At 51.2% G+C, this 21,223-nt stretch overlaps 10 protein-coding genes across 10 annotated transcripts; 5 read left to right on the top strand and 5 right to left on the bottom strand.

Moving 5' to 3' along the window:
- Window positions 1–486: 486 nt before the first annotated feature.
- Window positions 487–1,908, bottom strand: MSY1_2 (tyrosyl-tRNA synthetase; the record flags this gene model as incomplete). The annotated part of the gene is made up of 3 exons (XM_056211827.1): window positions 487–1,260; window positions 1,306–1,651; window positions 1,703–1,908. 3 exons carry the CDS (start codon window positions 1,906–1,908, stop codon window positions 487–489), a joined length of 1,326 nt encoding a protein of 441 aa, XP_056075300.1.
- Window positions 1,909–1,989: 81 nt separating this feature from the next.
- MSY1_1 (tyrosyl-tRNA synthetase) lies at window positions 1,990–2,483 on the bottom strand (the record flags this gene model as incomplete). Its single annotated transcript, XM_056211826.1, has 2 exons — window positions 1,990–2,197; window positions 2,248–2,483. The coding sequence occupies 2 exons, from the start codon at window positions 2,481–2,483 to the stop codon at window positions 1,990–1,992; spliced, it is 444 nt and encodes a 147-aa protein (XP_056075299.1).
- Window positions 2,484–2,753: 270 nt separating this feature from the next.
- Window positions 2,754–5,565, top strand: N0V89_003022 (uncharacterized protein; the record flags this gene model as incomplete). The annotated part of the gene is made up of 5 exons (XM_056211825.1): window positions 2,754–2,822; window positions 2,882–3,010; window positions 3,057–4,112; window positions 4,161–5,301; window positions 5,360–5,565. The coding sequence occupies 5 exons, from the start codon at window positions 2,754–2,756 to the stop codon at window positions 5,563–5,565; spliced, it is 2,601 nt and encodes an 866-aa protein (XP_056075298.1).
- Window positions 5,566–6,226: 661 nt separating this feature from the next.
- On the bottom strand, window positions 6,227–9,232 carry N0V89_003021 (uncharacterized protein; the record flags this gene model as incomplete). The annotated part of the gene is made up of 1 exon (XM_056211824.1): window positions 6,227–9,232. One exon carries the CDS (start codon window positions 9,230–9,232, stop codon window positions 6,227–6,229), a length of 3,006 nt encoding a protein of 1,001 aa, XP_056075297.1.
- Window positions 9,233–11,202: 1,970 nt separating this feature from the next.
- Window positions 11,203–12,195, bottom strand: N0V89_003020 (uncharacterized protein; the record flags this gene model as incomplete). The annotated part of the gene is made up of 1 exon (XM_056211823.1): window positions 11,203–12,195. One exon carries the CDS (start codon window positions 12,193–12,195, stop codon window positions 11,203–11,205), a length of 993 nt encoding a protein of 330 aa, XP_056075296.1.
- A 219-nt stretch (window positions 12,196–12,414) lies between these two features.
- On the top strand, window positions 12,415–14,479 carry N0V89_003019 (uncharacterized protein; the record flags this gene model as incomplete). Its single annotated transcript, XM_056211822.1, has 3 exons — window positions 12,415–12,427; window positions 12,480–12,528; window positions 12,580–14,479. 3 exons carry the CDS (start codon window positions 12,415–12,417, stop codon window positions 14,477–14,479), a joined length of 1,962 nt encoding a protein of 653 aa, XP_056075295.1.
- A 650-nt stretch (window positions 14,480–15,129) lies between these two features.
- On the top strand, window positions 15,130–16,533 carry N0V89_003018 (uncharacterized protein; the record flags this gene model as incomplete). The annotated part of the gene is made up of 1 exon (XM_056211821.1): window positions 15,130–16,533. The coding sequence occupies one exon, from the start codon at window positions 15,130–15,132 to the stop codon at window positions 16,531–16,533; it is 1,404 nt and encodes a 467-aa protein (XP_056075294.1).
- Window positions 16,534–17,014: 481 nt separating this feature from the next.
- On the top strand, window positions 17,015–18,419 carry N0V89_003017 (uncharacterized protein; the record flags this gene model as incomplete). Its single annotated transcript, XM_056211820.1, has 3 exons — window positions 17,015–17,401; window positions 17,544–17,693; window positions 17,745–18,419. The coding sequence occupies 3 exons, from the start codon at window positions 17,015–17,017 to the stop codon at window positions 18,417–18,419; spliced, it is 1,212 nt and encodes a 403-aa protein (XP_056075293.1).
- A 276-nt stretch (window positions 18,420–18,695) lies between these two features.
- Window positions 18,696–19,655, top strand: N0V89_003016 (uncharacterized protein; the record flags this gene model as incomplete). The annotated part of the gene is made up of 1 exon (XM_056211819.1): window positions 18,696–19,655. The coding sequence occupies one exon, from the start codon at window positions 18,696–18,698 to the stop codon at window positions 19,653–19,655; it is 960 nt and encodes a 319-aa protein (XP_056075292.1).
- A 281-nt stretch (window positions 19,656–19,936) lies between these two features.
- On the bottom strand, window positions 19,937–20,829 carry N0V89_003015 (uncharacterized protein; the record flags this gene model as incomplete). Its single annotated transcript, XM_056211818.1, has 3 exons — window positions 19,937–20,037; window positions 20,103–20,627; window positions 20,685–20,829. 3 exons carry the CDS (start codon window positions 20,827–20,829, stop codon window positions 19,937–19,939), a joined length of 771 nt encoding a protein of 256 aa, XP_056075291.1.
- Window positions 20,830–21,223: the final 394 nt, after the last annotated feature.

Raw genomic sequence — 21,223 nt, 5'->3', positions numbered from 1 at the left:
TTACATAACGGACGCTCGGACAAAATTTCTGACCTCGAACTGGCAAGGTGTTTTTGGGCAGGCGATACGATTGCGACCATTCGAATCAGCCGTGAAGGCGCCAAAGTGAAGGGCAGCCAGAACCGCGAATTACATACTCGATAAGCTATACAATGAAAGGTTAATTGCGCGGACGCACCTGTAGCACCGTGATGCATGCTTTGTGATTGTTGAGTCTTGGGCGACAGGGCTGTACTCTGCGAGGCCCCATTCGCTGGTCTACTTTATAAGAATGAGCAAGAATACCACTTCTCAATCTCAATAAACCGGCGATAGAATGATGCTCTGACAATCAGTCCTCCTTTCCACTCATGAAGGTTGGGATGTAAAAGCATTGCCACATACGGCCTGAAACGAATATACATCGTTTCCAATCTCAATTGCACAGATAGTCTACTATGATACATGTTTTACATGGTATATCAGTACAAATGTATGCTGTCTCGTCTATTGCGCCTGTTCGCCAGCTCCTGCTCGCCTCGCTTTGAACTCTTCCCACCCAGGACATGTAAGGCCCTCGTTTTCGAATTGCTCCTCGGTGACGATGCGACATACCTGTATCTTCGACTTACCAGATCGTATGACCAGCGCCTCCCAATCAAGTAGATAATGGTTAGGATCAGTCGTGCTGATGGCCTCGGGAATTTGTTCCCACTTCAGACCATACGGGTTCTCTACCGATCCGGAATTAGGTAGGACCACATATGCACCCCTCTTAGCTATCAGACGGTGGCCTTCGCTCTTCGAGCTAACAAGCCCAGCAGCGTGCAGCACGCGTGGAAATGAGCCTTCCGCGAGGAGTGATAGCGGCAGAGTTACCACATTCGAGGCGTCCTTTTTGGAATCTTCTGTGGTAGTGCCTGTAGTCGCTTGCGGAGAACAAGCATATGCCTTCTTGTATGCCAGAAGCTCAAGTTCGTTCACGTCAACGTTGTCCATCTGGTCCTGTTTCGAGATCATTTCAAGAGTTCTTCTGAGTCCTGAGAGTGAGAACGTATGTGTGCCTTGGCTGAAAGCCTCCTTATGCGCAGCTTCGGCCTTCTTTGCGTCTTCAGCTCCATGAGCTAGTTCCACGACTTCTTTAGCGAGAATGTGTTGAGCAGTGCGCTTCGATTCGTCCTGCCGTTGGTTCTCCATGACGAGGTCAATGTGTTGGATGGGCAAGAAGGTGAATAGCTTGAGGTAGCGTTCGACATCATTGTCCGCAGTCCGGAGGAAGTACTACTGCAAGTCAGCCCTTGTTCTCTTACGTGGCTTCAGACGCACCTGGTAGAGGTCGAATGAGTTCATCATCTGCTTATCTAGCCACACAGCATTGCCAGCGCTTTTCCCGAATTTCTCGCCCGAAGCTGTCGTTAGTAGTGGTGTTGCAAGGCCGAAAGTCGCATTCAGCATGTCATTATCCGTTCCCACTTGCTGGTCCCCGCGGATCTTGCGCATGTGGCTCACGGCATCCATGCCAGCACAAAGGTTGCCGTACTGATCAGAACCACCAAGCTGAAGCTGTACACCGTGCTTGTTGTACATATGCCACCAATCGTATGCTTGAAACAATGGGTAGCTGAATTCGGAGAACGCCATGCCTTCGCCATTTTCCATGCGCACCTTTACTCTGTGGCAAAGTTAGCAACTATCCATAGTGCCGTTGCCTAGGTTGTCTTACGAGTCTCGAGCAAGTAAAGAACCAAGCCGCATGCCTGATCCTAGGTTTCGCATCAGATCAATTGCGCTGAGGCTCGACAGCCAGTCGTGATTGTCCAGAAGTTTCCTAGTCCTGCTAATGTCCGCTTGAAACCGATGTTTTATCCCCAGACACTTCACGTTGGTCCAAAGCTTGTCAATCTGCCTACGCATACTGAGCACGTTCATTGTCCGAACATCATCTGCCTGGCGTGCCCGCTCGGTGGTTCTTCCAGACGGGTCCCCGATCAAAACAGTACCTGCGCCTAGCTATACCATGGTCAACGACGCCGGCTCGAGCATTGAGAGGGTGATCGCGCTCACCAATGTGACGGAAGGGTAGCCGGAAAGGTACATCCAAAATAGCGCCATGAATGGAAGTAGGTGTCCGACATGCATCGAGGGCGCGGTTGGGTCTACACCGACGTATGCGCCTATTGACTTTTGCGTGAGGAGCCAATCGAGTTGTTGTCGGCCTCTAAGCACCTTGTTAGGTGGTGTTTCGTAGCGAAAGGTCACGGCACATACCCAGCAACGTCCTTCACAAAGCCTCGCTCTTCCAAAGTAGTCAACATGCTCTTGTCGAGCCCGTTCTTGATCCCATGCGCCCGCTGTTCCCACTGTGCAGCTTCGACTTTCGGGTCGACGATCTTCTTGGCCCAGGTGCCCTTCCTCCGCTGGCTTTCGAATGTAGGCCGTTGCTTCCGTATGCATTGTTGACAAACGTACATACGAGACCGTGGCAGCTGGTTAAGGAGCGACATCGCCGCCAATGCTCCAGAGAGGATGCGCGCTGAGGCAGGTCGCATTGTCGTGAATCTCAAAAGTTCGCGGGTCGGGCTTGTCGGATGCTGATTGGACGGCGAGCGGAGGAGCTGCCCCAACCTTCTCCGCACACGTCACCAACGCAGCTCCACCTCTACCATCTGTTGGCCCTTCAGACCTGGATCCTTCCTCTCTTCTCCGCTGGACGGATCGAGATACTTCTGAGATTCCAATTGCGACAAGTACATCCATAGAATCTAAACGTCATCATGTATGCGACCCTTACATGCAACCCTCCTCTAGGGCAAACGACTGTAGTGCCTTCTCAGAAAGAGAACGTAAGTGTATCACTGCCTAGGTTTCCTTAGCTTTCCTTCCAGATGACTGATGTGCATAGGTCAAATTCATAGTCTTGATTGAGAGTTCGACTGAAAAGCCATGGAACGTGGCACTGCATTCGAACTTTGAGAATCAACAGAAATGGACAAGCGTGAATCTGGAGCCGACTCAACAGCCTACATCTTTAGTATGATTGGCTAGCTCCTATGCACGCCTTGGCTAATATGATCAAGTTATGGGCAAAGAATGATACGAAATCGGGTCTTCATCGCAAATGGTTCACGCTCGATCTGACAGGGCTACCTGATCATGGAGGGTCAGTGTCTTTCACGATAACGTTTCGTGCTGCTGAAGACGAGCCATGGAAATGGGCAAACGAGCAGTTCTCAACATCAGATGGCCACATCATCTACCAAACAGCAAGAACATTGAAAAATGATGTAAACAAGTTCATCGACGGCTTGCCGGAGACCTTGAAGATCCAAGAAGAAAGAAGCGACACTCCGGGAACGTTATTATGGAGCATTAATAGTCCGGCCGATGCAGCGTCTGGGAAAGCGTCCGGCTTCTCCAATAACAAGCTTGGTAAACCAACCAATTTCTCGAGATGGTTCGCTCTGGTGCGGTTGTGGTCCCCTTGGCTAGCACCACGTCAAGGCAAAGCCAGATTCAATCCGGACAAGGAAGCCATCATAGCAGCTTTCCAACGCGAAGACGGCTCACATCTTGTTGTTCTTGCGGTCAGTGGGATCAATGATGTGCTGACGACCCTGGGTCACGACGGAAATGGCAATATCATGATAAACTCCCGCAACGATAGCGAGCAATCTGGGTCAACCACACTCATTGTCGCAGTAGGCCACTCGCTGGAAACTGCTCTATCAGCTTCCATGTACCATGCTCGAAAGCTCGTTATGGAGTACCAAGCCGCCAGTGGAGAGATCGCTAAAGAAGAAGAGGCGTTGATGAAAGATTACAAACCCCAATGGCTACAGAACTGGTATGACGGACTTTCATACTGCACATGGAACGGCATCGGGCAGAAGCTCACCGAAGATAAACTATTCAAGGCGCTGGATTCACTCAAGAAGCACAATGTCAACATCTCCAATCTGATCATCGACGATAATTGGCAATCGCTTAATCATGAAGGAGGCGACCAATTCGAGAACGCTATGACCGAGTTTGAAGCGACTAGGATAGGGTTCCCAAGGGGTCTGAAGGCTGCCGTATCTGACGTTCGGGAAAAACATCCGAATATCAAACACATCGCTGTTTGGCATGCAATTGTGAGTCACTGAAACGATCTCGAAAGTCATATACTGATCGTCGAGTAGTTCGGCTACTGGGGAGGTATTGCTGCCAAGGGAAAGATCGCCGATGAATACAAGACCATTACCGTTCGTAAGAAGGATGGGGTTTCTGGAGGTACCATGACCGCTATAGCCGAAGAAGACGTCGGGCGTTTCTATCACGACTTCTACCAATTTCTGAGCTCTGCCGGTGTAGACTCGGTCAAAACAGACGCTCAGTTCTTTGTGGACGAGCTTGATGATGCTCCCGATCGCCGAGAGCTAATCAAAGCCTATCAAGATGCCTGGAGTATCAACCAGCTTCGTTTCTTCTCTGGAAAAGCCATCTCATGTATGTCACAGACACCGCAAATTATCTTCCACTCCCAGCTCCCGTCGAATAAACCGCGCATACTACTCCGGAACTCGGATGATTTCTTCCCCGAAGTGCCAGCTTCACATCCATGGCACATCTTCTGCAATGCACACAACGCCATATTTAATCAGTATCTGAACATTCTTCCGGATTGGGACATGTTTCAAACCTCACACGAATGGGCCTCTTTCCATGCTGCAGCGCGCTGTGTTTCTGGAGGACCGATCTACATCACTGACGTGCCTGGAAAACACGATATCGACTTGATCAACCAGATGATTGGCAGCACTCCTCGAGGTGACACGGTTATCTTGCGACCTCATACCGTTGGGAAAAGCACGTCTGCGTACCATTCCTATGATGACACGGTCCTTCTGAAAGTCAGTACATTCGTGGGAATGGCGCATTCCGGTGTCAGTATTCTAGGCGTTTTCAACTGCACACAACACCCTATCACCGAATTGATTGGCTTGGACCAGTTCCCTGGCGCAGAAAGAGGAACGTATATCATAAGAAGTCACACGAGTGGTAACGTTTCGAAGCCGACGAGCGCTGAAAGTGGCGACGCTCTCGTACACCTCGAAGTGCCAGTTGTTGGCTGGGAGATCCTGTCCGCTTTTCCTCTACAGTCATTCAAGCTCGAGCGTGGACGGCATGGTGCAGCGGGGCCTGCAGAGATCTCGGTCGCACACCTTGGGCTGTTGGGTAAAATGACAGGCGCTGCTGGTATAATTAACAGTGATGCCTATGTTGAGCGCGATTCTGGCAAGCTTAGAGTTTGGACTTCGCTGAAGGTGTTAGGCACATATGGTACTTTTATTTCCATTGAACAATTCGAGTTGGACGCGCGAATACTGACGCGTTATAGGTATCTACATCTCCGACCTCAAGGAACGCTCCATCAAAGACGATTTCATGGCTGTAATCTTCGGTCGACCCATCTCTTCCGAATGCGTCAAGATCAATAGCCAGTGTGAGAACATCCTCGAGATAGATACTGTCAGGGCCTGGGAAGAAACGGATCAGCATGCTGGTTGGAGCAACGAGGTTGCTGTTGAAGTAATAATTCGGTAGCGGTCGTAGCAAACTTCCTGTAGTATTGTGACTGTTAAGCCTAGGAAACCGGCGCCCTTCGTCCCGGGGGTCCTCACAGCCTCATTCTTTGTCATCGTTTCTTTGTTATGTATCAAGATGGCAAGCGACAATCAGTACCAAGTATCCACCCATGTCAGAGAGCTGAAAGCTAAAAAGGCAGAACCGGTGCCAAATTTTAACCTATACAATGACGTGGGGAAAATCCTCTCACAGCATAGCCCAGTTCTCTTCCTATTCCGACATCAGCAAATCTTATTCCAGGCACTGCACTGTTCATCCTAGTCTGTCTCAGGGCACCCAAAGCTTTCCTTGGATAATAGAAGAACGCGATGAATGGATACAAATTCATCGCTTTTATTCGCTGAGGAGATGGAAAATACTATTACAAGATCTATAACGTACAACAGAGATACTACAGTGAGAGAAAATTTACAACCACCGAATACAGTCAGGTCGGGAGGGAGACTGTCTGGAGACCAATCATTTCGAGGGCGCCCACTTTGATTGCATCAATGAACTAGCAGTCGGTTTTCCTTCTCTTTTCCCTTCATTTGGCTCTTCGGTTTGCTCTTTCTTCTTTTTGCCATTCCTTTCCCCCCTCCCTTTCCTCTCCTGTCCTTCTTTTGACTCTTCGATGTGGTCACCATTCACTTGGTTCTTCATCGACCTGAGGGAGTTCACCGCTCTTAGAGGCGCTTTCTTCAACGCGCGGACAGAGGAGTCTGTTCTCCTCAAGTCGCGTGACGTTCCTCTTATCCTCTGATGCTGGTGGTGCCTTGAATATTAGCCGAGCTGGCGCGATCGAGTCTTGTTCTTCTGCCTCGGCTTGAGGAAATTCACCGAGGCTAGTAGCGTCTACTTCTGCGGGAGGACTACGAAGAACGTCCTTTGGAGGATCCTTCAATCGCCTATCTTCTGATGCTAGTGGAACCTTGCACTGTAGTTTGTAACCTAGTGCCGTGAAATTCCTAGGGTTATTGGGGTCCAGTTTCGACGGTCCGGTTGTCGATAACTCACCTCCGTTCGCACTTGCATCACCCTGCCCATTGTCGGCTTGATCTGCACCCTGGCCGTGATGCCTCAGCCACTCCGCCTGTCTCCTGTTTTTCTGTTTAATCCTACTATGCTCCCTATTCTTCTCGATCCTTTCTGCCTCAGTCAACTGCTTCCTCTCCGGCCGAAATAAAGATTCTGTCCGCTCTACGCTCCGTGTAGCAGGGCCCGGACCTAAGACGTATTCTTCATAGTCCCGTTGTGCTTCATTCTCGCGGAAGCGTTCAATACGTTCCCATTGTTTTAAGTCTTGCCTGTATACGTAGCCTGCTCCCTTCCTCTTTTCAGCAAGGTGGGACCCTGTGTGAGGGAGGAGCACTGGCTTGGGCGTTTCCGGGTATGTGAAGTCTTCTCGATTTTGCCAGCCTTCGGGCGCTTGCTCACGAACAGCATACGGCCAGACATTAAGGTCAAGGCTGTCAATTGTTCGTTGTTGGTGGGCCCACAGCGAGTTGGCGTGTTGGAAGGGTTCATATGCGAGTATTTGAGTAGGTGTTGGGGTACTGGGGTTTGTGGGTTCGACAGGATCAACTTCGCCAATGGAGTCTTCCTGCTCAACGGAGCCTGTTTGGCGATCAGAGACTGTCTGGCCATCGCAGTCTATTTGCTTAACGGAGTCTGTCTGCTCAGCATCAGTCGTCCGACAACCGAGGCACTCATGTTTGAAAGGAACTGTTCCACAACCGAAGCACGTATGTTCCTGAGCGTCGCCCTCGAGCACGGCTGTAGGAGCTGTAGATTCGATTGTGATATCCGCCATGCCGAGAGGGGTAGGTCTGACCATGTCCGCCTGAGCCACTGTGTCGGTAAATGAAGGAGACACAGGATCGGTCTCTTTCTCAGTAATCTTTGAAAATTTAAGAGGAACAGGCTTAGGGTCTACGGGCTCAGTCTCGGCCTGAGCCTTAGCTTGTAAGTGTTGAAATGGAGCAAATTTAGGATCCAGGGGCACGGCCTCACTTGTTGTCGAGACCATTGTCTGTTGAAGAGAAACAGGCTCAGTGTCCAGGGGCATGGTCTCAGTTATCGTCGAGGCGGCTGTTTGCTGAAGTAAAACGGTCCTAGGCTCAATTACCAACTCAGTGATTCCAGACTCCCGTAGAAGGACACAATGAGGCTCTAAGGGCACTGTCTCAATGATCTTCGCCGCGGCTGTTTGCTGAAGTAAAACAGTCCTAGGTTCAGTTACTGACTCAGTGATTCCAGACTCTCGCAGAAGGAAGAGCTGAGACTCTAATGGCACTGTCTCAATGACCGTCGTAACGTCTGAGACCTTTAGTTTAACGCGTTCTGTTTTTGTGCCTCGCGATAGGGCCGGAGAAGTTTCAGCATTTTTGAGTAAACGCCGATATTCGCGAATGAACATGCCGAGTACTAGGTTGAGAGCTCCAGTAAAGACGAGTAAAGGCAAATAATCAGTTCGACCTGAGGCGTAATACGAGACTGGAGGCGGGTACGGTTTCGAGATGTTGTCGTTAATTGGATCGAATGAAACACTTGATGGTCTCGCGAACGCAGAGCTAGAGGCTTGAGATGTGCTGAAGGTATTGAACTTGCCAGAGCTGCTAGATGTGATTGAGCTACTAGAACCGCGAGACACGTTGGATATGCTGGATGTGTTGGTTGTGCTAGACGCGCTAAATGTGCCAAATGTGCTATGAAACGAATCGTTCTTCGGTTCAAATTTGTTGCTGACAGAGTGATTGAAGGATGATGAGATATCAACGGCCGTCGGAGACGACCTCCTGGGAATGCCGGAAGTGTTGCTGTAAGGAATATTGGGAGCCGGCGCCAACAAAGATGAAAGATCAGCCATCCAAGTACTTGTATTTTCATTATAAAGCGAATCGTTCTTGAACACCGAATCATCCTTGAAAACCGTGCTGTTCTTGAGAAATGTGTCATCTTCGGGGATTGTACCGTTTTGAACCGGTGTATCATCATCCATGGCAGAGTTATCGTCCTCGGTAGCTACATCATTCTTGATAATTGTATCGCTCTTGATAGGTTCATCGTTCGTGGCAGCGATACCGTTCTCTCCAATTGTATGATTGTTTACACTTGCTTTGCTCTTAGTAGTTGAAGAGAAGAACTTATTCAAAAGGCTGGCCGTTGGCAATGACTTGGTCAAGGTACTGAAAACGTTGCTTTCCCGATCCTCAGCGGACAAAGGGTTCGAAGAGGAAAGATTAACAACCCGATCTGCTGTGTCGTTTTCAAATCGAGGAAGATCGACCGTATCAGGCCGATGGAGTGGTATTGGCTGATTGATCGTGTCGTTGGAAAGAACATCAGGAGACGGTGCAGACGAAGGCGAAAATTTAGCGGAAAAAATGGTTGTGTCGGTCTTAGGAGTTGTCAGATTGATGGTAATGTTCTGATAGACCGATGCCAATGAGTTTGTCTCCTTTGTTAATGACGAGGGCCAGCTAATTGAGATATCTGTCACCGCGCGAGCAACTCTGGCAGGGTTGAACCACCTTCCCGGAAGAGCGCCCGCGGCGACAGTGATTAGAGGTAGGAGCGGGTTTTCCACGTGCGGAAAGGCAATGACGCTGATACATGCGGCTGCGAGGTTTAGGTGATCCGCCATTGTTAAGGCAGACTTCTGTGGTGGGTATGTAGATAAAGAGTAGGGCAAGAGAAGGTACTAGAGCTGAAGCAGTAGAAACGATAGAAGATGAATGATTTGAATGATTTACTCGCGGCTACTATATGGAGTGAGTCCGGCGAAAAACACAAGGGTATCTTGGAATGAGGTTCAAGAACCGGTTAAGGGGGACGGATGGGATTTTAAAAGCAGGACGTTGTTACCTGCTCCACGAGGTCAAAGGACAAGGCAATGGGAAAAACAATGCAATTGTCGTGCGAAACAGAACAAAGGACTTATAATAGGTTTTCCTTCTTTGTCCTAAACCTGGGTGTGGTCGCTGAGAGACTTGTCATGTTCAGAGCCTTCGACACGAGGCGTCAGCTAACGTCGAGATGGAAACATCAAAGAACCAGAAGCTGCTTAGCGGATAAGGAACACCTGGTCCTCAATATTCAGATCGTACTTGACGCTCTGCGCTTCACCGAACGTGATCCCGTGAACGCAACATTCTCTAACGAATACCGGATACTCATGCTTGGTCGGCCTTTGCCCACCGTATCGAAATCGAGTACATTCGATCCTGCCAAGCGATGTGTATGGAGAAAAGGCGCACTCTTTGAACCACCTTACTGGAAGCGATTGCAATAGTCGAGACTGAGTCCGGAATTGACGACTGGTACGCTGATCGAGTCGCCATTGGTCATCGCTGATCGCCGAAGAGCTTAGATGTACCACGACGAGAATATGGCGCAGTGCTGTCGTCTACTGGATCACTGATCACTATCACGCTCTTTGCAGGTTTCCAGCCGTCGCGGTGTCTCAAGGGAGACATAGGAGCCTCCGAGTTTCTGTATCCAAAGTTGAACGAGGACTCATGCAATTATCCTGCTGGCTTTCTCGCCGTTGCGTAAACGTTGAGTGCGGTACGGCGAGGATGTCCCTTGTCAGAGTTTTTCTAGTTACCACTGGATCGTTGAATGCCTGTACGGCACGGATGTCCCTGCCCAAGAACTGTTGGTTAGACCTGCCGTTGTTGCTTGGGGCACAAATATGGGACGCGATGCGAAAAGAACCATAGGCCAACTGGCGTGCTCTAACATCAAGGTGTTCGACTATCCGCTTGTAAGTATCTGGCTTTGGCACGGCCCTCCTGCACTCACTTTCGATTCCTTTAGCGTTATCGGGCGGGAAGCCTTTGGCACAGCATATGCGCCACTTGAGACGTCTCCGGTGGAAAAGCTTACATTTGCCGAACTAGACTGTGGCGAATACGAATCGTGTACTCTCTCCATGACAATGCAGTTCGAGAGTAGCCGTGCCAATAGTCAGCCTCAAAATCGCGACCTCCACCAAACCGCAGCGCTGTCTTGAAGATATATGTTTATGCGTTGGCCCCAGAGTCGATAACGCAACGCGATCCACTTGTATTATTGTAGAAATGAGTAAGAAAATGTGTCTGCTGGGACAATTGGAGAGCGCTTCCACCACGAGGTCAGCTCATTTCCAGTTACAGATAATCACTTGAAAGTGACAAAGCAGATCGTATTCGGAGTATACGCCTGGTTCCTCAGGTGGACGCTGTGGAACTTGTCCAGTGCCATTCGAGCGCTTGTGGACGCGAATGTGGCTAGACTACGCCTTCCTGGCGGACGTGACATGCACTCCTGTAGGTTTTAGCTCCTTTCGGTTCTCTGGAAATGGTTGAAGAAATAGTGCGTAATAAGTAATACAAGAAAAAGAATTGTTACCAACTCTGAATGATGCTAGAAGTGCGTTTGTCGTCGCTATGCGACAGAGGCTGACGTAGGTTCGGCCCTCAGCCTCCACAATGTTAGTAGGAAAGTAGCCGTGCTCTCCAAAAAGTATCATATAGTTTAAAAGACGTCGCTACCGGATGGAGAGTCAGAAATCCGCAGGGCGTAAAGTCATGATATTGATACAAGTTAGTACATATTAATACAATAACAGACCTAAGCATTCCGGTCCCATCCCCACAGCCTTTTAATGGTATCGCCTATTGTGGACTGTCCAGCCTCCCTCCTCTTCATTCGATTTATCCGCTCCTCAACGAATGTGTCCTGCACCTGTTTCGCCTGCCCGATGTTCGCTTGTATCTCGCCTATCAAGGCCCTCTTCTCGATGTCCTGCTCTGAGGGGGGCATTTCTGCCAGCAGCTTCTCGTACCGGGCGCGCGATTCGGGTTTGATAAGTTTCCACAGTTCTTGCGTGTCGTCCTCTACCTGAGGATTATCCGCGATTGGTGCCGCAGTTAATGATTGGCCTGACATAGCCCGAGCGACATTTTGCTTCGACAGCACGCTCTCGAACTTGGGCGGTTCTCTGCCCTCCGCCTTTGCCTTCTCGATCGCGGTTTCCTGTTCTATCATCTGCTGGTACAGCTTGTCCGCATGCATTTGTATCCGCTCGCTGTCTTCAGCGCTTCGAACGTCCATGGTGAGGTAGCCCAGTGCCTTCAGAAACTTGGACTGCATGTCATAGCAGCGATTGAACTTTCTCGACTCGGCATTGCACAGTGTTGAAATCTGCCAGTACGTCTTGGGCGCCCTGAAGCACTCGAATTGCTCCATGTACTCCAGCGCACAGTTCTCAAGGGCTATCCGTCCAACCTCGCCTTTGCGGTCATTGAAAGCGTCCACAATGTCCCTGAGCTTGTCTTGCTCCGACTTGGATCGATTTACTAGCTGGTTCTGGGGCACGTAGTCTTTCCAAAGATGCGCATAACGACCGTCTTGGAACTGCGATTGCGGCGGAACAACGGGCTTCTCGGGGCTGTCGGTCTGGTGTTCTGCAGGCAGCGCTGCTTCTCTGGGTTTCTCGGCGGGTTTTGACGGCAGAGACGGCTTTGGACCGGTCGGAGCTTCTTTCTTCAAGAAGTCTTGCAAGGAAGGATCGAGGTTGCTCTTAACATTGGAGTTGTCGCTGCTGCCCCAAAGCCAACCCATCGTGATACGAATGCGCAGATGTACTGGGATCGATTGGCCCGTTGGAAAGCTTTAGATGTTTGGCGGTTGGCGCTCGGACAGTGGAGAATATCCGTGCTCGCCCAACCTTTTTGGCTTGGGTGGGCCCGTTGCGCGTTAACGATCCACAAACAGTCAACACCACCTACGACACGCGACGCAGCCCATTGTTCACACATCTCAACTTCGCTATTGCCCGCGATGGCGCCCATCGGTATGCAACTTACAGATAATCTCAGTATGTGCACCTATTTAACGTGCAACAGACCGCGCAGAACGCGAGGCGCGACGGCAGCAGCGCAAGCGCGGCGCTGGGTGAGCATCAAGCACAACAATTACACACGCTCTCCAAGCTGACTCTCATAGCATAACCTCGGCGATCACCGATTTCAACTTTAATTTCAGTTTCGGAGCACCAGCTGCAAAGCATTCATCCGTCCCTCCGCAGCGCACCCAACGGACGCCCACCCCAAGGCAACAGACGCCCCGCACCTTAAACAGTTCGGCGAAACGACACCGCAGCGCATCGGTACATAGAAGCAGTAGTGTCAGGCGGCTCGTAACACCGAAAGCATTGGTGACCCCGCAGCTGGGCAAGAGGAAGCGGGGCTCAAAAGATGCGCAAGCCCTCGAGGACGACGAAGAGCCCGATGAGCTCAGTCCGGATCAATACAATGAAACGCACTCAATAGAGCGGGCGAGAAGGGTAGTGGGAACAGTGGCACCAATACACGAAGAGGTGAACGACGAGCCGGACGAATTGAGCATGGTGCTAGAAGGAGTAGGCAGTTGGCGCAAACACGCAGCTGATGCCGTGATCCCAGCAAAGATACCCACGCCAACTAGTGTTGCTCAGAAGAGAAGCCCAAGCGTCAGTGGAAGCGCAGCAGGTTCTATTCGATCGCGACTGTCTACACAGAGGTCTAAGTCGACTGAGGCACCACCAGAGACACCCAGCATAGTTGCAACCGGGGGCGCTAGTCAATTATCAGCTCAGTCCAACCTTATGACACCCGCTATTGCGCTTGAAGAGGATGAAGAGGACGAATTAACACCCGCGCCCGCCAGCGTCACTCCGAGGGTAGTGGGCAAGCAGCCAACTGTAGCGTCCGTGACACAGGAGGATGAAGTCGATGAGCTTTCATCGCCTACGCAACCCGCAAGCACCGGAATGACCCCAACTCCAATAGCGCCCGAAGAGCAGATACGACCGTCTCCTCCCGGACAAGAGCCTAACAAGCCAGCTGATCCAGCACCTGCAAAACGTGGCGGACCTAAGCGCGTCATATCTGAAGAAAATGAAGTCCGGTCGACCCCGGCAGCTACGAAACCCCGACGCAAAAAGACGAGCCTCGACGTTCAGGAGGAGTCCGCTGACGTTGAAGACTCTGTTGACGAGCTTTCACCCGAAGTCAACCGCACACGTAAATCAACCGCGAAACGAAAGCAGAATGTACAGCCTATGCGCCGTCAGGAGCACCCAGTTGAAATATCTTCAGCAGAAGAGGAGTTCGAAGCAGAGGAGCTCATGCAAGAAGACGAGGTCGACATCAGTGTGTTGCCAGCTCCTCGGGAGAAACCCGTCAAACGGATGGACAGCAAACCAGCGCGCAAACGACCGAAGTTTTCTGGACCGAAGCAAGCCATCTCTGTCATGCGCATCAAGGGTTCCACTGTGAGAGGCATCACTGTGGCAGATACGACGCGCACAATACTGGAGGAGAATATTGATCATCAGGTCCAGCGCATGGCTACCAAGATGCAGACGACTGAGGACTCGTCGCGTCGAAAAAAGCTGCGAGGGCACATCAACCTTGCACTCGCCTTCAAGGAGAGTCTGGTCGAGAAGCTGATGGATCTCCAAGATGCCAACGACACCCTTAGCGCAGGCTTCAAGAAGAGGAAGCTCCTTAGGAAAGACAACGTGGAACGACGAAAGGAAATTTTACAAATCCAGAACAACCGTCACGAGATCGCGCTGGAGATGGACGATGAACGAGCTGTCTATGACGCTGAAAAAACGAGGGCAGAAGCGAACAATCAGCTCAGTGCCAACATGTTCGAAATTCAAGCGGCCATTCAGAATGGACGTGAGCGCGCAAGAAGAGAAGACCGCGAAGATGAAGGCCCAGAAAGACCTCTGAGCATGTTGATTGAGAAGGTTGGACGCCAAGTGGGTTCCGTAGGCGGGGGACTACTGGCTTCAATTCAGCATTTCAATGAGGGGTTGGAAAGAGCCGCAGGATGGCTGGAAGGAAGGGCGTAATGCTGAGTGCATTGCGTCTAGGAGCCTTGGGCCCTGTTATAGTCATGTGCAAGATAAGATACCCCGCAGCAGCTTCTGAATCAAGGCGCATTCCTGCATCGCGTTCAGGCCGAGGCGCGAGCTCCCCAAGCTTTGCTAACCGGGTAGGATCGCGTTCCCTGTTCTTCCGGCCAATCAGTGAATGTCGCCCCACTTGTTTCATCATCAAGCATGATGGTCTTCGAAAACATGCACCCAAGATCGCAAGATCCATTGCATGTACGGCTCGTGTCCGCTCAGCTCCTCATCCCCCTACTCCAACTCACCACACATCCACAGCGTGATTGTTCTCTCTCGATGTGACATCTCTTACCTTCGTTTCACTCGTCATACGTAGCACGCAAGCAAGCTAATGCGAAGCTCATGTTCAACACATCCCGTGTGATAAGCTCATCGTTACGCAGCGACCGCGACCAGACCAATCTCGAGGGTTGAAAGCAATCGACTCAGCTGGTTTTTGGGGAGTATTCGACTTGCGGAGAACGCCTGTTGACGCGAGCATTATAATTCGTGTCGTCACGTACCACCAGCCACTCACCGCTCGCCAGGTTCTTAAGCCACGCCGAGCCGATTCGTCGACCAGCGTAGAAGTCCAATCCTTCAACTAAACGATGTCCGGATACTACGACACATTGTGCAGTCTGCAGACACCCACCTCGCCTTTATCGTACATTTCCTCCTTAGAGTCGCCGTCGCTCCCACCATCGCCTGTTCTTCCGACGCTATCAATCACCAAATGGTTGATTCAAGAGCAATATCTGCGCGTGTTCGTCAAGCACCTCACGTGGTGGGCTTCAGACCATGATTCAAGCTTGCAGTTCCACGGCAAAATTGGCGTCTTGCCCAGCCAGAATATCGACGAAACATACGAGCTTGGAAAGTCTGTCAAATGTGTTCTCACCTACGCTCACCATCCAGAAGCACGGAAGCAGATTGTGGTGCGTCTCTTCCCACCGCGTGAGGCAGATGGTAGATATGCGATGGTTGTCCGTTCCGGATCCGGATGGATGAGCGCACGCGACTTCTTCAATAAGGAACATTCTGTCATGCTTCAAGCAGAAAGCAAATCAAAAACTTTCAAGGAGCTCTGGAGCAAGGAAAAACGGACTGTAGCCTCCACTGCGAAGAAGCAAGACGAGAAGACCAAATTGCGGCGTCAGGCCTCAGTGCGGGAGGTAGATGACAGGTACACAGTCGCATTCGGCCCAGTATTCCATCAGTTCCTCAGGTTGCCACAGGAAATCCAGGATATGATCTGGGTGACAGCCGCTGGACTCACTGGCATGTATCGCCCGTGCCGCCATCGAACATCAAACGTGCCGGGCCCACATATACACGAGAACTTCTATCCCAGGCCCGACTCGCCCATTACGATATCCACCATGTTGCGAGTCTGCAAGGCGCTAAATGCACACATGGCTCCCTGGATCTACCGCACAACCAAATTTCAATTCGAGCTCACAGGCTTCACGAATTTCCTTTGGATCTCCGGCCCTGAAAATCGCAAGAATCTGCGTCGTGTAACCTTCAAATTTTCCTCTTTAGCTCTACTGCACTGTCTGCGCTGGCTCTCCCCCGACCCCGTCTTTCTGCTTTTCGACCCACCAGCCTATACCTCACCACACGGCCTGCAGTACTTCTGGCGCTGCCAAATCCAGGATCTAGCCCGTGAGCTGCACTTACACACCCTCACCCTCGACCTTCAAGGCGTGCAGCCAAACCACGTGCAGATGGTTGTGCGCATTCTGCGCCAGGCATTTGGGAGCGTAAAATACATTAGGTTTCTGGACGATAGCAAGGATATTCCAGAGGGCCACTGGCGGCTGCAAGGGCTGCGGGAGAAGAAGTCGTGGAGGGCTATGTGTAGGGAATGGTTTACGGCGTATAGCGCGAATGGAGGCTATATGTCTGATGCACGGAGATGGAAGACGATGGAAGATCTCGAGAACGATATGGATGTGAAGAAGGACTTTTTTGACAGCATAGATGATTGGCAGGGCGTGCAGATGCCGTGAAGGCTAGCTGCATTGTACTAGACATGATATAGGGCGTCAAGTGATGGTTTCTGCACGTGCTACAATCCAATGTATCACAACCTGCCTAAGAAACGAGGGCCCCGGGGATCGCTGATGCACATGGGCATGACGTTCGAATGTGGCTCGAAACAGGAAGGAGACACCGCCACAGCCTTCGATGGTTGCCTGCGCCCCGTCCTGTTTTTGCACCACTTGCCACGTAAACCACCCACCTTCAATGCCATCTTCACAAGCGCACCTTTTCTCCTGTATTGGAAGACACCGAGCGCGAGCGAATTTTGTACGGACTTCGCGTATGCAGCGCTTGCTGCATTGCTACCTCGTTATCCAAACACTTCCCTAAAGCGTCCAGCACGCAACCTACTTTCTCAGCCGCATGACCGGCTAGTCCTATTCCTAGACTATACCCCGGATCTCTACGCGAAACCCACTCATCGTTATCGCCATACCCGATTCAAACATGGTGGATCTGTCTCTAGTCAACCCTATCGTCGGCATGCGCGATTGGTTCGCCCGCCGCAGCGATGCACCAAGCAGCAACGCCTCAAGCAGCAACGCCTCAAGCAGCGATGCATCAAGCAGCTATGTATCAAGCAGCGATCCGTCGACAGTGAAGAAGGATCCTCTTACCAGCTTTCCAAGCCCAGAAGAGCTGAGAGAATACCCGTCGCCAGTGTCGTTCGTGGTGCAGGGCATGATATGCGACCAAATCCAATCGCCATTGTTCGGCAGGATCCCGGCTGAGATCAGGAATGAGATATTCAGATTGGCGCTAACTGAATACATCCCTGAGGGCAACGAGTGGACGGGAAAGCTGAGTGAGGTAAAGAGCCCTGGATTTGGTAATGTGCGTTCGACAGGGGAATACGTAAGAAGGCCCGCTTACGAGGGGCTGAAAACAGTCGATACTGATCTATTGAGGACATGCAAAAGGGTAGGTTGGTTGTAAAGTCGTCTTCGGAATGTGCGCTTACAGATAATTATCGCAGGTGTACGAAGAGACCAAGCTGCTTCCGCTTCTGGATCTGGAAGTCTGTCTCTACATGGCACACAAGCAAAGAGCGCCAAAACCGTACACAATGTCCCAATACATGGGTACACAAACATACACGCATCCACGGACTAGTTGGTTCAAACCGGTAAGCTATGATCTAAGAGCATGATGGAGATGGAAGTCTTACTCGTTGTAGGAGCACTGGGCTCGTGTTCACAACTACCATGTCTTTGGTCAAATGTATCTCCTCGAACAGGGATTCCGCAACCTCTTCCGAAACAGGCTTGACATCTGCCTCCCAAGTTCCATGACACTCACTCTACGCTACACAGACTGGTGGAACTGGGAGGTCAATGCGCCCATCTTCCCTATCCAGCATCATCTTTTTTTCCCGCTGCGCGACATCGAGCTGCCTTCCACCGTGCAGAAGATGACGGTGGAGTTTGAGAACATCGAGCCAAAGATTAAACAGCTAGACGCCGTTATTGGCGAGATGTTCCATCGCCGCGATTACTGGGTTTGGAAGAGAAGGGACGGAAGGAAGTTGACGGTGCGCGGGAAGGGGGTGGAAGGAGATGGCATAAAGACGTGGACGTGGACGGGTCCGACAACGTTTGGTTATAGGAGCCAGAAGTTTCCGCATCATGCTAAGGGCGATACTATGGAGTATGTGGTCAAGGTCGTCACTTGGGAAGTTGCCGAAGACGCGGATGTGGAAGATGCCGACGGTGTTCACTTTGAGGAGCTGGAAGCTTCAGCATCAAGTCGGGGCCGTGGGAAACGTGGCGAAATCGTCAATATTGGAGTCGTCGACGATAAGTGCCAACGCTGCACGAGGACGCGAATTCAAGATACTCTTTCCATCGGGTAAGCTTTGGCTACATCATGCGCGTGTCTGAACGCACAGGCCCATCTTAGGTTGATTATCTTACTGCAAAATTCATTCTCCCTTTTCTCGTGAGATTGCCTTTTATGGCTGTATGAATCATTTGTGTAGATACCGAGCTCCGAGGCCGGGATGTCGTGCTGTGTGCGCGATGCTGATTGGTGACTCACAACTTACTTTTCAAACGACACCAAAACTTTTGCGACAGCATCTTATCGCAACGCCAAAACATTGACTGATTTTTCAACGAAGCCGGATACTATGGCCTCGTCACTCTCACCAGAGCAAATCTCTGCCTACGTCCAACATATTGGATTACCTACCAAATACCACCCAACCAATGATCCCCCACACGACCTCGCCTTCCTGACACAGCTGCACGTGCACACAATATCTACGATTCCCTATGATAACTTAACACTACACTACTCGGCAAGCAAAAAGATCTCAATTCACCCCCAGGATGCATTTAAAAAGGTCATAAACGAAAACCGTGGCCGTGGAGGTTACTGCATGGAAAACTCCATTCTATTCTTCCATGTGCTCCGCGCCCTCGGCTTCAACGCCTACATGGCCGGCGTCCGGATCCGCCTTCGAGAAAATGGAATCCCTGCTGGGGACTACATTGGCTGGGTGCACCTCGTGAACATCGTAACCCTCCCCAGCGGCGAAAGATACATGCTCGACGTCGGTTTCGGCGGCGACGCACCCACGACCCCCATCCCGCTCATCCACAACCACGTCACGACGAACATCTTTCCGCAAGAGAACCGTCTGGTCTACGACCACATCCCGCAGCAGGTGTCGCAGACGCCCGAGACGAAGCTCTGGATCTACCAGTATCGCAACGGTGCGGACAAGGAGTGGAATTCGTTCTATGCGTTTCCCCTCCTAGAGTTCCTCGAAGCTGACTTTGAGATCATGAATTGGTATACCGGAAGCAATCCTGAATCATTCCAGACGTATACGATGCTGGTTATCAAGTTTCTGCGGAGGCAGAAGGAGGGTGGGGAGGAGGGCGAGATGGAGGTATACGGGAAGAGGATGTTGGTTAATGGAGTGGTGAAGGAGAATACCGGTGGAAAGACCAAAGTCGTACAGGAGTGCAAGACCGAGGAGGAGAGATACGAAGCACTAGAGAAGTGGTTTGGGATAAAGTTGAGTGAGGAGGAAAAGAAGGGAATTGCGGGGCATTCTACGGAACTGATTGCGCTCCCGTGAGATGCATTGCCAGCGTTGAAGCTATATGATGACACATTCCAGCAGACTCTTTTCAAGCGCATGTGTAGCTCGCATATTACAGTGATGCTGTATGTACCGGGAGGAATTGACAATAGCGATAGCGATAGCGCGTACAATTCAGATTGCAGCACGTTATGCTGGCAGGCTCCAGGCATTTAAGTTCTGAAGTTCCATTCTATAGCAGAAGATTTACTAAGGCGGATGGAAGTTTTCTAAATCTTCAACAATTTTGAATGACTAACAACGAATCATCATTGAACCTATACCTTGACAGCCCCGACTTTAGAGATCATCGCGACCACGTCCGCCAAGGTGCGGTTCCCCTTCACAAAGCCCTCAGCGTAAGGGATGCGCTCCTCCTCTGTTCAATCAGTCAGTAAGTCCATCACATGAACAGCCTAGCATCCATGACCAGAGTGTACTCACCAAAAAGAACCCGCGCAAAATCCTTTGGGACGCCGCCTGCACTCTCGTCCCAAAAGGCTGTTAAGAAGACACTGGTCTCTCCGATGCTCCCCGCCTGAGACGTCAGGTTGAAGGCCGGGTTGACGCGTTTCGCGTCCTTGACCCTGGCGGCGCGTGCTTTAGCGGCCGTCTCCACAGTGATGACGGGCGAGCTGAAGGGGACCCGAATGCCGTATCGCAGCGCCGTAGAGGCCCAGATCACGGGGTTGAAGTGCAGGTCATCACCGAAAAATGCGTCATTCCGCGACAGCGAGCCGTCATGTTCAATAGCGTCGTGGTGCGCCAGGTCCTGCAAGTTGAATGTCGAGCTGTTGCCCGTGGTTGACACGGCAAGGGCCTCCTGCGTGATGCCGACGAAGGACTCTGTGGAAAAGCCCATGGCGGCCTCGAAGGCGGACTGGATCGTGGCGAGATCAATGTTCTTGCCGTCATGCGGGAGCCAGTTATGGTTTGCCATGGAATTCAGCATCGGGCACGGCGCTCGGCCTGAGTAAGTCATGTCAGTCGACTGCGCCATGACTGCATATTAGCAAGCAAACTTACTATCACCAGAGCCCGGCCTGTGCCATTCATGTCCTGCGGGAGCTGACGAGGACGCAGCAGAAATGAGGCCTGCGGAAGCTGACAAGGGCACAGCAGCAACGAAGCTGCTGAAGACAAGACCCAATATACCAATCTGGGCGTACATTTTGGAAGTTTGTCGAATGTGTGCAGATTATGGAAAACAGCTAGAAATCAAGGAACAGACGACCGTTGGGCTTGCAGATCATTCTCGACAACACCAGCCAGGAGGCAGGCATTGTAGGGGCGGGCCCACCGCTATATAGCCCATGGGTATAACGGGGACGGCGAGCTTCCGTGGATGGAGAAATCGCTCTTTCTCTAGTCAGGATTGGACCTCTCTGGAACCTTTTGGCGCCGTCGACCGGTTGAGGGTTCTCCGAGGAATCCAATTCTGGACATCGAAAGTCGACCCCTGATGGTGATGATGGAAAGATTGTGTTTAGTGCAGGTGTTGCGAGTAATGTCCCGGGTGGGTCAAGCCGTCGGAGAAACGAGCCTGTCAGAACAGTAGAATTGAT

Source organism: Didymosphaeria variabile (genome assembly GCF_027946475.1).
Source record: "Didymosphaeria variabile strain IMI 356815 chromosome Unknown scaffold_2, whole genome shotgun sequence".
Classification (NCBI taxonomy): domain Eukaryota; kingdom Fungi; phylum Ascomycota; class Dothideomycetes; order Pleosporales; family Didymosphaeriaceae; genus Didymosphaeria; species Didymosphaeria variabile.
This window is presented reverse-complemented; position numbering and strand designations above follow the sequence as displayed.